Here is a 24,171-nt window from a genome sequence, read left to right as displayed (position 1 = left end):
TTCAAAGTGTTTCTTTGTATTTATATTCAGTCATTGCTGGTGCTATGCTAAGGGAAAGGTGCCTCTAAAGGCATAGCTAAACCCAAAAACTAACATTTAATATCTTGCAGCGCACCGGCCCTTAGATGTAGTGGTCACATTTTTCTTTTTTTTTTAGGCTTTTTCCCTTTATTTTGACCTAATCCTTAGAATAAGACGGTTTTTGTCCCTCTATGACTAAACTGTATCTATAATTTAACTGGAACTCAGGTCCAAAACCTTTTGTTCTTGCTTTAGAAAGTGTTGCCTCCAATAAGTGGAAAATACAATCTTTAACAGTTCTTATGGAACCTCTGCCAAGGGTGTCCCTAGTGCTGGTCATCTGGGGCAGGTGCCCTGAAACTAGAGTGGGGTGCCCTTGCTCTTCATGCCCGCCTTTTTCTTTTACTTTTCAAGTATCGCCCTTGCACTGCCACTCACAGTTCAGAGCCTAGGGAGGCTCCCCGAAGATCCTCCTTTGTTCTGGTTACCTGACAAAACCAATGGGAGAAATTCCCTTCACTCTGAACTGCTACTGCATCTAAGGCCCGGTGAGTGAGTTTCAGGGAGGAAGTGATGTGGGGTAGAGATCTCTATTGGTTGTGGGGTAGAGAGGGTGAGGGGAGCTTTGGGTTAGGAAAGACCTGTACTTGGTGGGGGTGAGTGGAGTAGAGATCTCCATTGGTTGTGGGGTAGAGAGGGATCTTTGGGTAAGGAAAGATTTGTACTTGATGGGTAGGGGGGAGCAGTCATTTTTCATTGTCTTTTTTGGATTGTGTGCTACAGTTATATAACCCTGGCCCCTATATTCTTTGTGCTATTTTCTCCTGACCCCTGTACTTTGTGAATTTTATACTCCAGGACTTTGCACTCTGTGTGTTATTGACTCCTGAGCTCTTCATTCTGTGCATTACATACTCCTGAGTCCTGACCCCTGCAGTCTGTGTGGTATATAATCCTGAGCAGGAATGAGGTTCAGATTTGGGTCTACAATGGGTCCGAGGTGCCAACTCATGGTTCACAGACCTGCCTAACTAATGCGTCATTTTGCTGTGATAGTAAATGACTAAACATAATGCATTTTCTGGCCTTTAAACTTTTGAATACGCCAACCCCTTTAGTATAAAAAGTTGGGTCCAAGCAGCCATATTGATAATGTGCTTTAGCTGTAATAGGGGAAAGATTGGAAGTGCTGGTGATGAAGTGCATTAGGACAGATTAGTTTGGGCCTTGTAGGCACTGGTCTCTTTAAGTAGATGTAAACCTTTTCTAAATTATCCTGTGGGTAACAAAATGTTGTGTATATTAGAGAATTTGGGGATGGGGGGAGGGAAGAGCTTTTACCTTTTATTAGGCTTTCTTACATCTTAATACTGCTGATTTCCAGCAGTCTCATTTCAGCCTGTCCCTGTCAACATGCACTACAGTGATAGCAGACTGCATGTGTTTTTTCACAGGACATACTGCATATCCCAATTGTTGCAGGCTGCAATTGTTTTTTTTTTCACAGTCCTTTTTTTATATGATCACAGCAGTGGAATATCCCTGGGCAATGTGCCTCAGAACAGAAGCCTACAGTTTAGTTTCCTTTGGGAAAGAATGTGACAGGGTGATTTACAGGCAGCAGATTGTGGGAAAGGGACCGAACAATAAAAGGCTCAATGGCACAACAGAGAAAGATAACAAAATGTCCCTAAATTAGTCCAATATGTATGTAAATCACTTGTTCAGAGGCTGCAGCACTTCCAGTAGATTGGATAGTCTCTAGGCACTAGGAAGATAAGGGAAACAGAAGCCGCCATTTATGTGTATCAGTTTAATAAACCATCAGACAAAAAAGCAAAGGGTTTAAATGCACTCACAGAGGGATGTGAATGACAGGCACATCTAAAAATCCATTGATCGTTTGCAGAGTTGGGTGCACAGAGGCCGCTTGGAGGCTGGGAAATAGGCGCCCATCGGCAGCTGCGGGGAGCTGTCCAGTTCGGATGTGAGAGATGTGGAGCCTGGTGGAGCTGAGATGGATACCACGGAGCCAGTGTTGTAACCACACTGGAACGCACATTTACATTGGAATCCGGAAGTGGTGCTGGGTGTCGTGATGTCAATGGAGAGTAAGTGGTAATATGTGTTGGGTCTGTAGTACACTCCTTTGTCATACGTTAGGGAGGGGAGGAAGTGGAAGTGTGGTATTTAGGCTAATAATCGGAGGGATGGGGTAGGGAAGGAAGGGGAGAGGGCAGAGTGGACTCAAATAACTAGATACTGTTCAGCTATCATCAAGGCAAAACCAAGCAATAAGAACTAGCTTAGTTAACAGCGCAATATATGATTACAACGTGCAAGTATTTAAAATGAATATATAAAGTGAAGGTAGTGCTGCGCTATGAACCTAAATACTGTGCGGAATAAAGTGCAAAGGTGCTCAATGAAAGATATGGTTGAAAGAGGCTCAAAGGTCAATATATATCCAGTCCTAGGCAGTATAAAAACGTGTCTCATACCCTGCGATTTCTTCCGATTTAAAATGAACTTTGGGTTAAATGATAAAAACTTATCAGTAAGAAAGGGCAAGAAGGGAGCCAAAAAAAAGAGAGAGGATATTGTCTATTCTATATAGGGAATTAAAGAGGTACTTTATATCAAAGGCATTATATAGCAAAAACGTAATTCTATTGTAGCAAACTAATAAGTATAAAATTAAATAAGCTTATTAAAAGAGCCTAATTTTTAAGACAGTATTGGTTTCAATTTCTTCAGAGAGAAGATCCTTTTCCACAGTTTTTTTTGTATCTTTTGGCTATGGACAGAGAGTCAAGGATCTGTTCGATAATCCAGAATTGTGGTCCCACTGTAGATTTATTATTATGTATTTCTTTTAATGGTCTGGGTATGCTGTATTTTTATTTATTATTTGTATTATTTGCTCAAAGGTTCTCCTGTTTTCCCAAATCTCGTCCTCAGGGCCCTAATGGTTCTTCTGATGTAAAGTAGACCACAAGGGCACCTGAGGGCATAGATGACAAAGTTCATGGAGCATGTATAGAATTTGGATATGGGGTACTTTTTGCCACTGACCTCAAAAGAGTTGAGGACATTAGGAACAAAAGAGCAGGTTTAGCATTTTTTCTTGAGACATTTGTACATTCCCGTCAGGTTAGAAAAAAAGACCACCTCGCATTGGACGTGTGTTTCTAAAGGCCTGGAGCTTGCTGTGGGCGATCTGGCTCTTGATATTGCGAGCCTTATGGTAGGTTAACTGGGTTGAAGGGACAAAGTATGTTTTAGTACGGGGTCCTGTAATAGGATACCCAAATGTTTCCTAAATATTCTTTCCATTTGTTTATAATGATGATGGAACTGTGTGATGAATTTTGTGGGATTGTCATTATTAGAGGAGTCTACAGTTCTGTCTGGGGGGGGGGGGGGGGTTGTAAGTGGCAAACATGTTATTGACATGTTGAGCAGAGTAACCCTTTTGACTAAATTTTAATCCAAAGTACAATTTCTGCAAAGTCGATGGAATTGACTTTTTAGTATTGTTTTGTTTCCATCTAGGAGGATGGCAGCTACTAGAATGGATGTAAAAGTTTCCCACAGTCTCTTTAAAATAGTTTTTAGTGATAATTTGGGTTTCTGAGGAACTGAGTACCAGGCTTAAAAAACACAAAAGATTGCATATTGACCATGTGAGTGAGGAATAAATTGAAGGTGTTATTATTGGAATGTTGGACGAATTCTGCAATGATGAAAGGTGGGCCGCCCCAGATGATAACAATATCATCGATGTACCTTCCATAATAAATGATGTTCCGTGCGAAAGGATTGTGATTATAGATGCTCTGTTGTTCCCATAGCCCCATAGTTAAATTAGCATAACTGGGGGCCAAGCTCGTCCCCATGGCTGTCCCATTGACCTGTAGATAATTTTGACCATCGGACACAAAATGGTTGTGCTCTAAGCAAAATCTGGTGGCTCCAAAAATAATTAAACTTGTTTGTAATGGAGATCTGAGTGGTTAACCTGAAAATGTTCTACGGCTAAATAACCTATCTTGTGAGGAAGGGTGGCATATAATGATATTATATCCCAGCATAGCCAACAAAAAATTGGTTTCCACGTATTCAAGGTGTCGATAAGATGGTCAGAATTCCTAATATATGATGGTAGCTCATTTACCAATGGTTGCAGAAAATAGTCCATATATTGTGACAGACCATAGGTAACACTGCCCATGGAAGATACAATAGATCTACCAGGAGAGTGGGTGGGATTCGTAATTATCCTTTGGCAAATAATAAAAGTACGGCACCTGGTAGAAGTCTTTAGGAAAGAAGAATGTTTATTTTTTATCAATGATCCCCTTCTTTTTAGCCTCTAAGACAGGGGTCTCAAACTGGCGGCCCTCCAGCTGTTGCGAAATGACAAGTCCCATGATGCATTGCAAGGCTGACAGAAGCATGACTCCCACAACCAGAGGCATCATGGGACTTGTAGTTTCACAACAGCTGGAGGGCAGCAATTTTGAGACCCCTGCTCTAAGATAAGTGTTTTTAGTTGGCCAGCAAAAATATCTGTGAGGTCATTAATCCACCTGTGAATGTCAAACAATAATCTCACTTAAATACAATCTCCCGGTTTTCTTTTAGGAAATGGAGGGCACTCATTTCCGAAGGTGTCAAATTTGAGTGGCCCCCTGGCTTCCTGGAACACATTTTGGTGAAATCTGTGTATACCATAGTTTAAAAAGTATCAATACAGGCTGCTTTAATATGTGTAGGATTGAAAATTTACTTTGGTTTAAAGTGGGTGGGATTGATAGGAATTCTGCAAATATTTCAAAGTCTAAGTCTTCATTTCCACACCAAAGTTCTTCCAGAATTTGCAATGCTGCTGTGTTATCCAACTCTGGAAGAGAATTGGAGGTGTGTTGTATATGGTGATTATTATTGGGATTGCTAACTAAATTTGTGACAAAGTAACTGTTTTACAGAGAGATTGCTGATAAAAAAAGTAAATAGGTTGGGGGTTGAGGTAGGGGCCAAATGAAAAAAAAATGTTCAGTAACAGAGTGTCTTCTGGAGAAAGAGAGTAATGCCGCGTACGCAATCTGACTTTTCAACCGGACTTGGTCGGGCGCACAGTCCGATGGACTTTGCTGCTGCGGTCCACCGGACTTTCAAACAAATGGCCTGGGCCACACACGATCACTCCAAAAGTCAGACGGATTCAAACGTGATGACTTAGAATAAGGAAGTTCATAGCCAGTAGCCAATAGCTGCCCTAGTGTCGCTTTTAGTCCGTCGGACTAGCACACAGATGACCGGATTTTTCGACCGGACTCGAGTCCGTCGGAAAGATTTGAAACATGTTTTATTTCTAGGTCCGTTGGACTTTTGGGAAAGAAAAGTCTGCTGGAGCCCACACACGATCGAATTGTCCGACAGATTCCGGTCCGCCGGATCTAGTCCGTCGAAAAATAGGTATTCTTTCTGAGAGTCTGGAGAGGGGTGCCCCTAAAAAAAATCCGTTTTTTTTTACTCATAGGGAAGTCCTATAACAGATGACTGATCTGGGACAGAACATTTATTTAGGGGGATAGCTACTAGGAAGTGATGTTGGGGTAAGAGATATAGGTGATTGAAAAATATTTCAAGTATCTAGAGTCTCATAATTTATTACAGTGGGGCATACTAAAATATCAAGGTTTACACTTTAAGTAAAAAAAAACAAAAAACAATATATATATATATATATATATATATATATATATATATATATATATCTCAATCAAGGTTTGGATCATCTGGATTAATCAAGGGGACATTTATATTCGGAAGAGAGTGACCTGCCTGGTGGGGCTAAATTATTGGGGTCGTCCTCACTGATGTATAGAATATCTGTACTTCCTGTAGGATGATCTACACTCAGGATAGGGAGATAAGATTTAGAAAGAACATTGGGGGGTAGTTATAGTGGGTGTCAAAGCCACCATATCTGAAGTGATGTTTTTTATCTGGAGATAACATTTTTTGTGTAACATTTTCTTTCGTAGGATTTTGCCTTAATATATTATTAATCTCTTGATAGCATGTGCATGACCATTGTCCATGTGTATGACCAAAGGCGTTGGTGCGTTGCTGGACCATTTCGTCCAGCAACGCACTAACACCTTTGCAGCCATTGTGCTATCGCTGGGTGTTTGGTGGGTATTTTGGTGCCCAAAAAAATGTCGGGTGTGCAGCAAAAGAGAAGTTAGTAATGACGCCAGTTTCCATTGTCCCCAACGTCCCTCCCAACCTGGCCTATGCATCGGAGAATGCTTCAAGCAATATCACACTCTCGAAAACTGATAGCCCAAATTTCTAATAGACTGCCATTTCCCAGGTTTCAAGTACTGTTCTGATTATTTCTCTGCTGCCTCAACCAACCAAGCTAGTGCCTCAACTCATCTGACCCTGGCCTGTTTATGGACTATGCCTCTACCTGCCATCTGCATTGTTTATCCGCCATGTTTCTGCCTTTCTCGTGAACTGAACCTGGACTATATCAACTTTACCTCTGCCTACTGTCTTTTTCTGCCTTTTACCTGCACTGATCTCGGCTTTGTTGATCATGTTTTTGCCTGCCCCTTGGACTGATCTTTCACCCTGCTACACAGGGGTCTCACATACGTGAGGGGCTCCAGAATAGTGTTCTGAGTTAAGAAAAACAGTTTTTGGTTTTCTATGTTCCCAGAACAGGGTCTGTTTGCCTGGAGGCTTCAAAGCGATTTGGGTGGGAGAAGCCTCTACCCCTGTCCCCATTCTTTCCGGACCGAGGCCCTAAACTTGATGGTCCTGCCTGCTGCCTTGACCAATACTTTGGCTGCACTACTAACCATATCTCTGCCTGCTGCCTGTACTCTGGAAAGTATTCCTGCCTGCTGCATGGACGATCTTTTTGCTGCTGCTGACCACATCCCTGCCTGCTACCTGGACCAATGCCCTCCTCTGTGGACCACTGCACTAATAAAACCGCAGGTAATATTTTGTTTACTCTTTGCTCAGAAGAATATATTTTGGTTTTTGATTAGAATGTACAGACATGTTATGGGTTAGAAATATGAATGGCCTTCAACAATATGATAGGTTGGCAGAAATTTGTATGTGTAATTTATGCTCCTAGAATGCCTGGATGTGCTACTTGGATGTTTGACCTCTGTATGTGGCCAGGCTATGTAAAATTCTCACACATGTGGTTTCACCATACTCAGGAGGAGTCGCAGAATGTATTTTGAGGTGTCATTTTTGCTATGTACATGCTGTGTGTTAGAAATATCTTATAAATGGACAACTTTTTTGTAAAAAAAATTGGTTTTAATTTTTTCCCCCACATTTTCCAAAAACTTCTGGAAAAAAATGAACCGTTCAAAAGACTCATTATGCCTCATAGATTATATGTTTGGGTGTTAGCTTTCTAAAATGGGGTCATTTTGTGTGTGTTTCCATTGTTCTGGTGCTCTAGGGTCTTCAAAAGTGTAATAGATGGTTGAGAAATGACATGTGTAATTTATGCTTGTAGAATACCTGAAGGTGCTACTTCAATGTTGGGCCTCTGTATGTGGCCAGGCTATGTAAGAGTCTCACACATGTGGTATTTTCATACTCAGGAGGAATCGCAGAATGTATTTTGGGGTGTAGTTTTTGCTATGTACATGCTCTGGGTTAGAAATATCTTATAGATGGACAACTTTGTGTAAAAAAAAATGCGTTTTCATTTTTTTTTCCACATTTTCCAAAAACTTCTGGAAAAAAATTAACTGTTCAAAAGACTCATTATGCCTCATAGATTATACGTTGGGGTGTTACCTTTCCAAAATGGGGTAGTTTTGTTGGCGTTTCCATTGTCCTGTTGCTCCAGGGTCTTCAAAATTATAATAGGTGGTTGAGAAATTAGATGTGTAATTTCTGCTCCTAGAACACCTGGAGGTGGTACTTACATGTTGGCCCTCTGTATGTGGCCAGACATGTTGTGTGTTAGAAATATCTTATAAATTGACAACTTTGTGTAAAAAAAAATGCATTTTCATATTTTTCTACATTTTCCAAAAACTTCTGGAAAAAAATTAACCATTCAAAAGACTCATTATGCCTCATGGATTATACATTGGGGTGTTAGATTTCCAAAATGGGGTCATTTTGTGGGCTTTTCCATTTTCCGGTGGTTGAGAAATTAGATGTGTAATTTCTGCTCCTAGAACACCTGGAGGCGGTACTTACATGTTGGGCCTCTGTATGTGGCCAGGCTGTGCAAAAGTATCACACATGTGGTATTGCCGTACTCAGGAGGAGCAGCAGAATGTATTTTGGTGTGTCGTAAGTATGCATGTGCTGTGTGAGAGACCTAACTTGTTATTATGACAATTTTGTGTAAAAAAAAATCTTAATTTTCCCAAGAATTGTGGGAAAAAATTACAGCTTCAAAAAATTCACCATGCCTCTTACTAAATACCTTGGAATGTCTACTTATGGCCTATCACTGGTGGCAGCGCTGGTACTGGGCCTGAGAATATAATACTGGTTTCCAGAGTGCCGTGCCCTTTTAGGAGGGACCCGTTCTTCCTCCGAATCATTTGCTTATTCACTATACTCAAGCCGTTCAAACTCCAAATTTGATTCGGGATCAGAATTGGAATCTGATGAGAACTCCCCGTTGCTCTCATCAGTCATGGAGAGGATCTGGAATGCCTCCTCACTGTTGTAAACTCTTTTGGACATGATGCTGATGGCGGTGTGACAGCTGACAGGTGATGGTCACTGATGGGCTGTACGATGGTTGGCACGTAAAGTTCACTGATAGGTGATGATGGTGTGACAGGCAATGGTCACTGATGGGTGACAGGCCACGGACAGTGACGGGTGATGGGTGCACCGCTGACAGTCACTGATGGGTGATGGCTGACGGTCACTGAAGGGTGATGGGTGATGGCTGACAGTCACTGATGGTTGACAGGTAATGGCTGACGTCACTGATGGGTGATGGGAGATGGCTGACGGGTGATGGCTGATGGTCACTGATGGGTGACGGATGATGGTTGATGGGTGACGGGAGATGGGTGATGGGAGATAGCTGACAGGTGATGGCTGATGGCTGATGGCTGACGGTAACTGACAGTTGATGGGTGATGGGTGAAAGCTGGCGGTCACTGATAGGTGATGGGTGACAGGTGCATCGTGGACGGTCACTGATGGTTGTCTCTTATGTGACAGGTGCACTTTATGGGGTGACTGTTGGGTGACAGTCCGGGGTTATAGCAGCTATCTGGTATTCTGGTATGCTACATCAAAGTACGGTCGTATAACGACGGCGGCTGGTCCGTAAGTGGTTAAAAAAATGTGGGGGAGCAATGCTGATTTCCATCATCCAATCATGTGCATGCAAAATTGCTGTTTTTTTCCCTTGCATGTGATTGGGTATTCTTTGCAAAATGAAGCTTTACCTCATTTACTAAGCACTGGAGCAACTGCACTAAGGGGGGCGCTAAATGGAGATTAAGGAACAAAAAAGGAGAAAAAAGGTCAGAACAAAGCATCGGTAGAAATCAACACACTCTCAGAATCTAGAATAGAACAAGATCTTGAATTAGAATTAGGTACAAGAAAAGAAGAGGAACAACAGAGGTCAACTCAATTGCCAACAAAAATAGATATGGAAACAATGTTTGTGGCAATGGAAAATTCTTTAAAAACAGAAATGGAAATAATCCACAAAGACCCAGGGCCACATGCTTTCAAGAGTAGAGGAAGTGGAAACAAAATGAACTCCCACACAAGCATAATAAAAGAGTTAAAAGGAGAAATAAAAATAAAAAAAAAGACCAACAGGAACAGGCCTATAGATTAGAAGACCAAGAAAACAGAGATAGAAGGAAACATTTAAGAAAAAGAAAACTTCCGGAACCCACCCAGACAGAAAATTTTACAGAAGCAATAAGGAAGGTTTTCATTTCAACCCAATTCTTGGTAAAGAAGAAAAAAAAACAATAAAAATTTAAAGAGTGCATAAATTAACCACTTATGCCCCGGACCAATTGTCAGCCTAAGGACCAGTGGTCTTTTTACAATTTCGCACTGCGCTGCTTTAACTGGTAATTGCGCGGTCATGCAATGTTGTACCCAAACGAAATTGGCGTCCTTTTCTTCCCACAAATAGAGCTTTCTTTTGATGGTATTTGATTTCCTCTGCGATTTGTATTTTTTACGATATAAAAGGAAAAAGACTGAAAATTTTGAAAAAAAAAGATATTTTCTACTTTTTGTTATATGAAAAATCAAATAAACTAAATTTTAGTCATACATTTAGGGCAAAATGTATTCAGCCACATGTCTTTAGTAAAAAAAAATGTCAATAAGCGTATATTTATTGGTTTGCGCAAAAGTTATAGCGTCTACAAACTAGAGTACATTTTCTGGAATTTACACAGCCTTTAATTTGTGACTGCCTATCTAATTTCTTGAGGTGCTAAAATGGCAGGGCAGTACAAACCCCCCAAATGACCCCATTTTGGAAAGTAGACACCCCAAGGAAATTGCTGAGGGGCATGTTGAGCCCATTGAATATTTTTTTTATTTTTGTCCCAAGTGATTGAAAAAAAAAAAAGTTTTAAAAAAAGTTGTCACTAAAGGATATATTGCTCACACATGCCATAGTTATATGTGGAATTGCACCAAAAAATATATTCTGCTGCTTCTCCTGAGTACGGGGATACCACATATGTGGGACTTTTTGGGAGTCTAGCCGCGTACGGCACCCCGAAAACCAATCACTGCCTTCAGGATTTCTAAGGGTGCAAATTTTTGATTTCACTCCTCACTACCTATCACAGTTTTGAAGGCCATAAAATGCCAAAATAACACAAACACCCCCCCCCCAAATGACCCCATTTTGGAAAGTAGACACCCCAAGCTATTTACTGAGAGGCATGTTGAGTCCATGAAATATTTTATATTTTGCCACAAGTTGCGGGAATATTACAAACAGTTTTTTTTTTTTTTTGCACAAAGTTGTCACTAAATGATATATTGCTCACACATGCTATGGGCATAAGTGAAATTAGCCCCAAAATACATTCTGCTGCTTCTCCTGAGTACGGGGATACCACATGTGTGAGACTTTTTGGGAGCATAGCCGCATACGGGACCCCGAAACCAATCACTGCCTTCAGGATTTAAATATAAAACACTACCAAAAAAAACTGTTAACGATCACGGGGATCAGGCCTGACTCTGCGATCGCTGTAGTTATGTGTTTAGTGTTTTGTAAGTGACAGTGATCAATCGATACTGCACTTGGGTGGGCTGGGCGGAGGGGCAAAACGCAGGTGCCAGCAGGTATCTGGGCTGATCCCGCTAACAATGCGTTTTTTTGGAACCCTAAACTGCTGGGGACGCTAGTATAGATCTGATTAGATATTGATCTGTTCAGATTCTATACCACTACGGGAGGTTTATGCTTTGCGCGTGGGTGTTAGTGGTACTGGCACTAACCTAGCGCTGCCTGGGGCGACGCAGACCCTGACCCTGAAACCTAATTGATATCACCCGCCGGGTGATCAGGGGGTTAAACCTTTATTGAGTAATAAATGGTGGGTGCCCTGATGCTATAAAAAGCAAACTAACTAACCAGAGTCACCCGTAACACTTATACGGTGACCACCGGTGAAAGGGTTAACTAGGGGCAATCAGGGGTTTAAAATCTTTATGAGGTAGTATATGGGGGTCCCTGACGCTATATAAAAACCTGACGGGGAACCTAAATAACTAACTTGCTAACCAGCGTCACCAGTGACACTTATACGGTGGTCGCTGGTGAAAGGGTTAACTCTAGGGGCAATCAGGGGGTTAAAATCTTTATTAGGTAGTATATCGGGGTACCTAGCGCTATAAAAACCTGGCAGTGGACCTAAAAAATAACTAGCTACCTAGCGGCACCAGTGACCCTGATGCAGTGATCAGAAAAATGATCGCTTAGTGACACTTTCAAAAGGGGGTGAAAGGGTTACCTGGGGGCAATCAGGGGGTTAAAACCTTTATTAGGTAGTATATGGGGGTCCCGGATGCTATATAAAAACCTGATGGGGAACCTAAATAACGAAATAACTAATTGGCTATCCAGCGTCACCAGTGACACTTATGTGGTGATCGCTGGTGAAAGGGTTAACTCTAGGGGCTATCAGGGGGTTAAAACCTTTATTGGGTAGTATATGGGGGTACCTAATGCTATAAAAACCTGGCGGTGAACCTAAAAAAATAACTAGCTACCTAGTGACACTAATGCAGCAATCAGAAAAACGATCGCTTAGTGACACTGGCAAAAGGGGGTGAACGGGTTAACTCTAGGGGCAATCAGGGGTTTAAACCTTTATGGGGAGGTAGAGGGCTACCCTGGACCTAACACTAACTGCCCTGACACTTTTACTGTCACAACTGACACTAAATCCAGTGATCAGTAAATAAATGATCACTGCAATCAGTGACACTGTGACTGGGGGGGGGCAGGGGGGTGATCGGGGGGTGATTTGTGTGCCTATGTGTACCTACGTGTCAGTATAGTGATTGGTGCACTTACTATGTCCTCTCCTTGCAGTCCGGTCAAAAAGACCGCCCCGAGGAGAATGACATCATCACTTCCTCCCTGCCTGTGTTTACACTACACAGGCGGGGGAAGCTTCTCATTCACCAGGAGCGATCGAGAGGGGATGGCCAGAAACCAACGGCCATCCCCTCATCCTGGATCGCTCCTGAAGCGAAACGGACCGGCGCAGCCAGCGATTGGACCCCCCCACCCGCTGGAAGGAAAGCACGTACGGGTACGTGCTTGTGCCCGTACATGCCATTCTGCCGACGTATAATTACATGCGGCGGCCCTTAAGTTAAGAAGACCGCAATGGCTACCGGTGGAAAGTCCAAGAGACATAATAGTCAGATTTGAAAATCGGGAGGAAAAAAAAAGTTTGGGTAAGCCACCAATTGAATATGAGGAAAAGACTATACCAATTTTCCAGGACCTTTCACAAGAAACCTTGAGAAGGAGAAAGGCGTTAAAACCTTTACTGAAGATCCTACAGGAACAAGAAATCCGATATAATTGGGATTTCCCGCATGCTTGAACACTAGGAGAAATGGATGCACTGTGAAACTTAGGTTCTTAGAAGAAATTACAGATTTTTGCAAAGAAAACTGGAAACTGAAACGACACAGGAAGAAGAGCAATGGCAGTTGATCCCTAGGAAACAGATAACCAGAGCAACTACAACAAAATGATCTAATACTCAATACTTAATAAAAATGAAGAAGTCTGGGCTGGGGGAAAGGGAGGGGAAGGGGGGAGGTAGGGGAAGGTGAATAGAAGAAATGAGGAAAGATGGAGACCCGGACATGCAGTGTGCTCTGAGGTCACCTCTTCAATATAGGAGAGGTTGACCGCGAGTGCCAAATAGAACTCCACCTCAGGCCACAAAGAGCAGAGGGGCAAGGGTGCCCCCAAAACATTCGTTATCTGCTCTAAGACCATGAGGTCAAAATAGCAACAACAAGGGGGTAGGGGTTGGGGAGGGGGAGGAGGGAGAATGAGTAAGGGTGAGGGAGGGAGAGGAGGGAGGATGGGTGAGGAAGGGAAATAGTTTGTGAATTTCTCTGTGCCCTAATAGATATGAAGTGAAGGGAGATGGAAAGAAAAAAAGAAACATGAATAACACAACATTTCTGACATATAATGTCCGGGGGCTAAATTCCCCAGACAAAAGACATATATTACGAGAACTAGAAAGAAATGCTGCAAAAATAATATTTTTACAAGAAACACATATTACACAGGATTCAGATGTCAAGTAATATTTAACCGCTTGGAAGATTTTACGCCCTTCGTAACCAGAGCACTTTTTGCAATTCGGCCATGCATCGCTTTAATTGACAAATGCGCGGTCCTGCGACGTTGCACCAAAACGAAATTGACGTAAAATTACGCGGTGGATCAAAAATGTATACAATCAGCCCATGGCGATGGTTAAAGTCAATAGGAAGCTGTCGTTGTCCTTCGAAATGTATAGCGGAACGAGGCAGGGGTGCCACTCTCGCCACTCCTATATGTATTGTATATATCACCATTAATTGCACCCATTGAAAAATCGGGTTCAAATAGTGTGAGCATGTTATACGCTGATACTGCAATTTGGGCTGCCTAGGAGGGAACCGGGAGGGGGGGGGGGGGGGGGAGGGGATGAGCGCCGTCAGATTACATACAGCGAGAATCTCTTGTTTACTCCGAAGCCTCTGTAATAGGAAGTCCTATCTCCTGGGCCAGCATTGGACCAGTGTTCTGTCTATCATAGAAGCTGGTCCAGGAGGCATTTGTATTGAAGAAGCTGCCGATTAAACAGGAGAATCTCGCTGTATGTAATCTGATGGCGCTTGTCCCAACCCCCCTCCCTGTCCCCTCCAAGGCAGCAGTAATCTGAGTTGAGGCTGCAGATGGGCACTGATCAGGCTGCATTAATGCCAATGGTGAGGCTGCATATGGGCATTGATCAGGCTGCATTGATGGGCAATTGTGAGGCTGCAGATGGACATTGATCAGACTGCAGATGGGCAATGATGAGGCTGCATTGAAGGGCACTGACCCTTGTTTTGCTTCAAAGTTCTTTATCTAATTTTTTTACGCTTTTTTTCCTGAAACTTCTCTCCTAAAATAAAGGTGCGTGTTATACACCTGTGTGTGTTATACGCCTATGCGTGTTAAATGCCGATAAATACGGCACTGAGTTATCCTAAAGCCCCGGTATTGGCGATTCGAACCCTGCTGGCCATAGTTCAATGACCAGGCGGTGCATTTCGATTTACCAAAATTCTCCCAGGAGAACCTACAAAATAACTACATTGTAACACATTCATGTATCATAGGAATCCAAATCAACTTACATAGATGTAGCTGGTCAGTGGTATCTGGCACCATCACCATTACGATTTTAAATCTATTTGCGATACAATAAAACTTGTTTTTTGTGCATTTTGCTGTTGTTAATATATTTTGGTCACTCTCCAAAATGAAAAAAAAAATAAAAAAAAATTCTATAATTGGGTTTTAAACAAGTATGTAAAATAGTTGAAAGATTCATTTCGTAATAGAACAAGGTGGCATTCTCACCAGCTATTAAACGCCGCCAGAAAAAATTTCACTCTGTGACAACTGGTAATATAAAACCGAGACTGCTCGGGGCTAAGTTCTACTAAGTTCCACCTTCTAGTTTTTTTCGATGCATGGCATTCCATCTGGACTGATGAGTATATAAGTAGCTGAGTGATCGGTAATTTTACGCACACCCTCCACCTCCTCACTCCAACTGCCCTTCCTAAAGGTGGCAAAACTCAACTGACGACTAACTTTGTGCTGGAAGAACATCGAGTTGTTGGAAGCCTCTTGCAGACTCGGAACATTTCCACACCACATTTGTCGGTGAGTATAAAACTTTGATTTCTAAGTCATTTACAACTCATAGCAGACAATCAGGATAAATTATAATTTTCCAAAACAGGTCATACACCTTACACTCTGATTGTCTCCTTAAATGGGAATATGATGAGAGAATGATGAAGGCTGCCATTTTGGGATGGCTGGTTGGCTGGTTACCATGATCATTCTTTGGCTTCATTGCTCTCTGAGTTGCTGCCTTTGTAACATGTTTAATTGCATTATGTGGATTTACTTAATTATCCAATCAATATGTATCTAATTGGCAATTGTTGGAAGATCTAATGGAAATGGAACAGTCAACGTTTTTATGTTTTGTTTTTTTGTAGCTATAAATAAATATATGTAATATATTTATTTATTTATTTTTGCTAATCAAATAGTTAAGTCTTGTATGTTACATAGTCAATAAAAAAAGTGGAACATATATAGATGTTTGTTGTTTTTCCTTTGTATTTATTTTGATTTATTTTGACTTTTACTGTATAAAACTATATATAAAATAATGCAAAATTCTGTAAGACTTTTTTCTCTTTTTTTTTTGCTAAATCACAAACAGAAAATGGTTGCTCATATAGAATATTGTTAAGACTATTTTTTTTTGTCATTATAACTCAATATGCAATATAATTACATGGTTTTCTCAAATCAAATGTTGTTAAGTCTATTCTTTTTTTGTAGTTATAACTTAATATGTGCTTCTTAGCTATATTTTATATATATATATATATATATATATATATATAGATAAATATATATATATTATATTTGATAATAATGCTATTTAATTTTATATATATATATATATATATATATATATATATATATATATATATATATATATATATATATATATAAATTAAATAGCATTATTATCAAATATTGTTAAATGTTTAAATCTTTTTTTAATTTAGTTTTCCACGTTTACAAAACGAAAGATCTCTCTTGTACATGCTTTTACAAACCACTTTACATAAAATTCAGTTTTCAATGTTCATATAAATACAAAATAAATACAAAAAGAAAAGGGATTTACATTGGGTACCCGACTGGATCGATCCTCCTAAATATACCTCTACAGAAAATAACAGAGAAGAGTCTTCACCCTTAAATATATCCACACTACGACCTATCCTCTTAAAAAATAAATAATTACATTTATGTGAGTATTATCTTTAGAAAAGAGATATCTAGAAAAAATAAAAATAAAAAAAATAAAAATTATATATATATCTATATATTTATTTTACCCTTGTGTCCATTGAGGTGGAATGGACATAGTCCATAACCTTCCCTTTCAGTTTTTCCGGAATTGATTGATTCAATTCTACTTCCCACCTCCCCAGAGGAGACATAGTCCCATCGTCCATCAGAGTTATTCGGATCCAATATATTTTAGAGATCCCTTGTCTACCCATCCCTCCTTGGTCAACCAATCTTTCCCAAGGGATTAAACTATCACCTGAGCAGAGGGGTTTAGGGAGGGATTCTACAAAATGTTGGAGTTGTCTGTATCTCCACCCGTCCCACGGCGTTATGCCATATTTCTCTCGTAGCTCCACTAGTGAGCGTAAGCTATTTACTTTTATCACATCCCTTAGCCTCAGTCAATCCCTATGGGTCCATTTTAAATATATTTTATTTTCTTTCCCCGGGGGAAAGTAGTTATTTCCTGTCAAGGGCATCAGAGGGCTATTATTTTGCCCTACTGTGCCTTTGAGTGCCACATCCCATGCTCTTAGTGTTTCAGTTGTAATTGGGGACACTCCTCTAGGGAGACCTCTGTAATTCGTTGGGATCCATATGATCTGACCCAGGGCAACTTTACTCATATTGTTTTCCAATAATACCCATTTTTTATATGGGGCATTATAGACCCAATCCAGAATTCTCCTCACTACTGCTGCTGTGTGATATTTCTGAAAGACTGGGAGGGATATATCCCCCCCCTTATCCTTAGGTCTACTCATTGTCTTATAAGAAATACGGTTACCTCTTCTATTCCATATAAATTTCTGGATCAAGGATTTGATCATTTTAAAATAGGCCCCTGGGACATTAATCGGAAGGCTTTGAAAAATATATAAAGCCTTTGGGAGGATCATCATTTTAATTGCACTTATCCTCCCGAACCATGACAGTCTATCCTTTCAGGTCTTGTTTAATTCTACTAAGGAGAGGTAGATAGTTATCCTGGTATAAGTCTACTAATGATGCTGATAAATACACTCCCAAATGTTTTAAACCTTTTTCTTTCCACACAAAGGGAAAAGGAGCTCTAAGTTCTCTTCTCTCCCTTGGGGAGGTATAAACATTCAGTATCTCAGTTTTCTCGCTATTAATCTTAAAATTCAAGACCATCCCATATTCATCTAACTCATGCAAGATCCTAGGGAGTGACTGCTTAGAGTTCATTATATAAAGCATAATATCATCTGCAAACGCAGATATCTTATGCTCATACCCTGAAACCTTTATTCCTTCAATTTCATAATTCGCTCTTATGGATACCAAAAGAGGTTCCAAAGAAAATACAAAAAGTAAAGGGGAGAGTGGGCATCCCTGGCATGTCCCATTATAAAGCCCAAAAGTATCTGATAGGGTTCCATTCACCTGAATCTGAGCTGTGGGGGTTAGAATATAAAGCCTCTATCCACCTAAGCATTCGTGGGCCAAGACCAAATTTATATAGTGTTTGCAGCATATATTCCCAATCTAACCTATCGAAGGCCTTTTCGGCATCTACTGATAGGAAAAGGGAAGATTTCTTCCCCTTTTTAACTTCATGCAATTAAAGGGTTGTCCTCAGTATATTGCCCTTCGCGTCCCTCCCTGGGACAAAACCTGCCTGATCCCCTTCTATGCAATCTGGCATATGCTGTTTCAATCTTTCAGCCAAGATCCTTGCGTACATTTTTACATCCTCATTAATCAAAGAAATGGGTCTAAAGCTGGGGCATAATGTTGGGTCTTTCCCTTCTTTTGCTAGTTTAGTTATGTAGGCTCCCAAAGCTTCCTTACGTATCTTCATCCCTCCCCCAATTAAGTTCATATACTGGTGAAAAAAAGGTATCAGAAGTCCCATAAACTTTTTAAAATATAATGACATATACCCATCGGGCCCTGGACTTTTCCCACTCTTGCTATCTTTGATTGCCTTCTCTATTTCCTCCTTAGAGATATCGCTATGAAGTCTACTTGAGTCTTCTTCTGTTATCCTTGGTAGCTCTATCTTCCGGAGATATTGTTCAATTTTTCCCCTTCTATTTTGTTTATCCTTGGGGTCTTGGCTATCATTCACCTTATATAATAGCTGATAGTACTCAGATTTTTTTTTTACTAATATCTCTTGTTGAGTATTTCATCACTCCCTTCTTATCTTTAATTTTTGCAATGTAGTTAAAATCTCTTCTAGGTTTAATTACCCCTGCCAGGATTCTCCCCGGGTTTATTACCGATTCATATTGCCTTTTGGCAGACTTCAAGAAAACCCGCCTGATTTCCTGTTCTAATAAATCTCTCAGTGCTTCCCGTTTTCCTATTAGTTTGACCATTATTTTATGGTCGTTTAGCCCTTTATGTAGCTGTTCCAGCTCCTGGATTTCCTGTAGAATCAGTTGTTTTCGCGCTGTCCGTATTTCCCTTCTCTTGGCTGCTTCTGCTATCAATCTCCCTCTCATATATACCTTATGAGTCTCCCACAATACAGTTGGTGCAATATTCTCTACATTATTTTCTTTGAAAAATAAATTCAAATCCATTTCTAGAGCCTCAAATATTTTATGGTCATATAGGAGAGATTCGTCCAGCCTCCGTGATCTTTGCCTAATCCGTATGTCCTCTAAATCCAAAGTGGCCATAACGGGGGCGTGATCTGAGAGGGTTATTGATTTCATTTCTACTTCCCTTAACCCCTCCAAGAGCTGATGATCTATAAAAATATAGTCAATTCTTGAATAGGATCGGTGTACCTGAGAGTAATAAGTAAAGTCCTTCCCCCTGGGATGCACAATTCTCCATGCCTCCACTAATTGCTGCTGATGTAATTTTTGTTTAATTACCTTAAAATATTTCCCTTCTGAGCGTAGAGATGGAGGTTGGGCATTCAGGGCAGGATCAAATACAAAGTTAAGATCCCCTGCCATAATCTCACCCCTCCCTCTTTACTAACTTTCTAATTTATTCAATACTTTCCCAAAGAAGGGACAAGGGCGAGAATTAGGGCAATAGATGTTAACCAGTGTATACATTTTATTAAACATAGAGCCTTTAATAAATAGGTACCTCCCTTCAGAATTCGATTCCATAGCTTTTAAAATAAAGGGAGTACTTCTATCAAACCCAATGGCAATTCCTCTGGACCTCTTGCTGGAAGAATATCCATGGAACCAAGTTGGATAATTTTTAGAATTTAACCCAGTACTATGTGACCATTTAAGGTGAGTCTCCTGTAGAAAAGCAATATTTGATGACCACTTTTTCAGTTTCTGCAAAATCTGGTACCTCTTATTGGGGCTATTTAGCCCTCTCACATTATATGTAACAATCTTCAAGGGGGCCATTTTTCACAGGAATTAGATGTAGATATCCATAAGCATTCAGTCGTGGTGTCAAAAAGAGAAATTTTTTTTTTTTTTTTTTACCAGGATCGATCCAGTCAATGTACCGTACTGTAACCAATGTGAAAAAACATATTCTTCCCCAACTATGTTCTTCCCCCCTCCCACCCCACCCCTCCTTACATTGAATATCAATGTTATAGTCCTACGGGCTAGCACCTATTACCAGACCCCAGCCCTGGTTGGACCTTCCTTGAGGGGTTGTAAGTGCCCGCATGGACCCCCGAGCCTCACCCCCTTTTGGGGGTGGTCTCGGGGGAGCACGCAGGGACTGCCCAGCCTTCAGCGCCCTCCCACCCCCGAAGCAAGCCTACTTATTTCCCAAAAATTCTATTTCTTAAAATTTCCTACCTTGTTCCTGCCCAAAGACCTATTATTTATTATACATTTCCCCTAATTTTTCCTCTTCCATCCCCTTCTCCTCCCCTTTTAAAAATCTCACTATTACATCTCTCTCCATCTCAGATATTGACTTCACCTTTTTTTGTATTCTATGTATTCTATCAAAGGCTATGGGAGATGTTACTTCTTTTTTCATTATTTTGTTGAACACTTCACGGATCACCTTCTCCAACTCGGTACTACTCACAGATTCTGGCAGCCCGCGGATTCTTAAGTTATTTCGTCTACTCCTGTTTTCCTGGTCCTCCAATTTATATCTAATATTTCTCATTTCTATCCAGTCCAAGTCCGCCCTTTTCTGTAATTCCAAGATAGCTATTTTTTGTTCTTCTAGCTGTATTTCCGATTCTTCTACCCTTTTTAGAACATTCTGAATATCTGCGCGAGGTGCAAACATTGCAGAAGGTGCTTAAAAATGCAGGGAAAAAAAGGAAGGGGACAAAGCACAGCCAGTGCAAAACTGCAAAAGTGCAAAAAATGCAAAGTATTGCAAAGAATGGAAAAAAAAAAGGGGGGGGGGGGATAGGAGGGGGAGAACAAAACAAAACAACATACTTAATTATCTAATTATTTATATACTATATATATATCCTTTTTCTTACCTTTCTCAAACTATTAAGATATATTAAACCAGACCATACGCAATTTTGTCTACCCTAAAAAAAAGGGGAGGAAAGTGGGGGGGGGATGGCACAGAAAAAGAAGAATTACATAAATGTATCAAATGTCCAAGTTTCTAGTCCAATTAGAGATTTCCAGAAAAGGAAATAATATGCAATGATTTCAACAGAAACGGGAATAACGGGAATAAAAAAATAAATAGATATATCAAATGTCCAAATGTCCAATCATCCGAAAAAGAAAAAAAAATGTATGCAGAGGGGAAAATAAAAATAATATCTGCTGATTTCAACTGGAACCTTCACCCCCCCCTGTTTATATTTGATTTATAAATAGTTGCTTTATATAATAAATATTTTACAGTTCATACTTTCATGCAGATTATATAGTTCATGCTTCTCCAAAATCTCTGTCTTCTCATACAGCTTTCCAGCTACAATATGATAACATATATTCTGCATCTTCTCAAAAAGAAAAAAAAAGGGGAGATTTTGTATAGAGCAGTACGCCCCTTTCTTCAAGTTGTCTCTATAGTTCAATTCAGTTCACAACTCCCTTGGCCTCAGTACAGAGCATAAGGTAGGACAGCAGATCCCTCATCTAGTTGATATCCAGGGGGACTAATAGCAATAATGGGGGCATAGATATATAATATAGATTAATTTTAACAGTCTTACAGGCAAAGGATGTTTCATGATATTTCAGGGAGAGCAGCTGTTCTACACCCGACCTCACCGTAGTGTTCCCTCGGTCTCCCAAGTCTCAAGTCTCAGGCTCTACCACTATACAGCTACGGCTGTGTAGCCTGCTGCAGCGGCTCTCTCTCCCCCTTACCGCTTCTGCGCCGCCCCGCTGACGTCCCACTCTCCTTCAGGGGTACCGTAAGCCGATGCTCTCCACTCTCGTGGGAGGGATTTGGCAGGCGGTCTCCGCAATATATATATGTATATATATATATATATATATATATATATATATATATATATATATATATATCTCAATCATTTAATTTCATTTTCTCTTCTAATCAAATAATATATACAATAATAAATAAGTCTAGTATTTTACATATATGTATATTGTAAAATATAAAGATGTTTGTAATTTTTTTTTTGTATTAACTTTGTTTTATTTTGACTGTATAAAACTATATATAAAATAAAGCAAATTTCTCTAGGGCTATTTCCTTTATTTCCTTTATTTGTTTATTTTTTTATTTTTTTGCTAAATCACAAACAGAAATTGGTTGCTCATATAGAATGTTTCTTCTAGGTTCCCTGATCACCATGAAGACAACACTACTGCTCTCTGTACTGTGCGCTGTCATGGCGGGTGAGTGACGTTTGTCTCCTTTTTATTTTATAATAACATATTTGGAATACAGAGACAGCGATCGTTCCCCAGAAATTGGAGGGAACGGTCGGAGAGGGGTAAATAGACAAGGAAACAGCGAGGGAGATCCGTTCTCTAACTGTGTATCTTTAAACACTTTGTTTAAGAATTGTAATAATTTTGAAACAAGTTTGTATATTGGAACATTTGGATACAAGTTGCAACAGTTTGGGACAAATTGGATTGTTTGGGGCAATTTAAAACACCCCGGACATTATCTCTGATTTATTTATTTTGATCCTTGTATTACATAGTAGATGGATCTGAGATCTGTTTAGACTTCCACACAGGAACACAGGATGTACTTTCATGTTCTTTTCTGTCTCTCCAGTGGCTGCGTCTGAGGTCTGTACAAGTGATCCCTGTGCTACCGATGAGATTTGTGACACTACTACTACTGCCTGCCAGTGTAATACAGCCCTCTATAAACTCCAACGAGGTATGATATGTTATAATACAATGGTTGGTTACAATGGATCTTGTGCCTTTTGAAAACCAAATATTGCATTTTTATATAAACCATATGAGGTCCATGTAACATTCATAGTACATAATGTGTTAGTTTAATGGCCCCTTTACACCCGGCTGGTAAATGAACGGCAATGGATCCCCCCGGGGGGAATGAGCCCCCCCCCCAGACTTCCTCAACATTTGAGTGGTGGATATTAGAGGTATAATCTGACTGTCTGTAGGCTGACTGTCACATAAACATACACAATCGGGTAATATGGAGGTGGGAATGCAAATAATAACCACAGAAGTTGACTTATCTTGTTCACAATTAAACAATCACTGTTTGCACTGAGATTTGTGGCTTTGGTTGGAGGGGGGGGGGGGTATAGGAGCAATCCTAAAAAATAGTCCTTCCTTTCTAAAGGACTCCTGTGCTCTCCCTATATCGGACTTTCTGTAGAATGCAAAGTTTCCTCTACAGGTTGCTTGGCGTTCCCTGAGATAATTCTGTCTCTCCGATAAGTCTGGTCTCATTTTACTTCAGTCCCGATGAATGAAAGGAGCGGCGGGGGACAGTTTGTGTATACAAAGGGGCGGGGTCTCTATCTATGGACATGACCAAAATATAGTCAATGTTGCGATTCAAATGCATGAAATTCCAAGGTACTTGTGTTCTGATGGAAGCTTAAGCTCATCCCTTTTGACCACCAATGTAAGAGGACGATACAATGTCAGTTAATGTAAGCAATTAGTCCATTGATCATCAATGTAAGGGGGCACTACACTGATCATCAATGTAAGGGGGCACTACACTGACCATCAATGTAAGGGGGCACTACACTGACCATCAATGTAAGGGGGCACTACACTGATCATCAATGTAAGGGAGCACTACACTGACCATCAATGTAAGGGGGCAGTACACTGATCATCAATGTAAGGGGGCACTACACTGATCATCAATGTAAGGGGGCATTACACTGATCATCAATGTAAGGGGCACTACACTGATCATCAATGTAAGGGGGCACTACACTGATCATCAATGTAAGGGGCACTACACTGATCATCAATGTAAGGGGGCACTACACTGATCATCAATGTAAGGGGCACTACACTGATCATCAATGTAAGGGGGCACTACACTGATCATCAATG

The 24,171-nt window shown here is 40.4% G+C and overlaps 1 protein-coding gene across 1 annotated transcript in view; it reads left to right on the top strand.

Moving 5' to 3' along the window:
- Positions 1-15,359: 15,359 nt before the first annotated feature.
- The window catches only part of LOC143934584 (pancreatic secretory granule membrane major glycoprotein GP2-like), a 31,105-nt gene continuing 22,293 nt past the window's right edge, over positions 15,360-24,171 (top strand). Inside the window, exons 1-3 of the mRNA XM_077458328.1 lie at positions 15,360-15,511; positions 22,441-22,500; positions 22,892-22,999. Of these exons, the coding sequence (XP_077314454.1) occupies positions 22,455-22,500; positions 22,892-22,999 (154 nt within the window). The 5' untranslated portion in view covers positions 15,360-15,511; positions 22,441-22,454. The remainder of the gene's footprint in view (positions 15,512-22,440; positions 22,501-22,891; positions 23,000-24,171) is intronic.

Source organism: Lithobates pipiens, unplaced genomic scaffold, assembly GCF_037356315.1.
Source record: "Lithobates pipiens isolate NorthernLeopardFrog02 unplaced genomic scaffold, aLitPip1_a1.2 Scaffold_27, whole genome shotgun sequence".
Lineage (NCBI taxonomy): Eukaryota > Metazoa > Chordata > Amphibia > Anura > Ranidae > Lithobates > Lithobates pipiens.
Note: the sequence above shows the minus strand (reverse complement) of the source record. Positions and strands in the feature narration are given on the sequence as shown.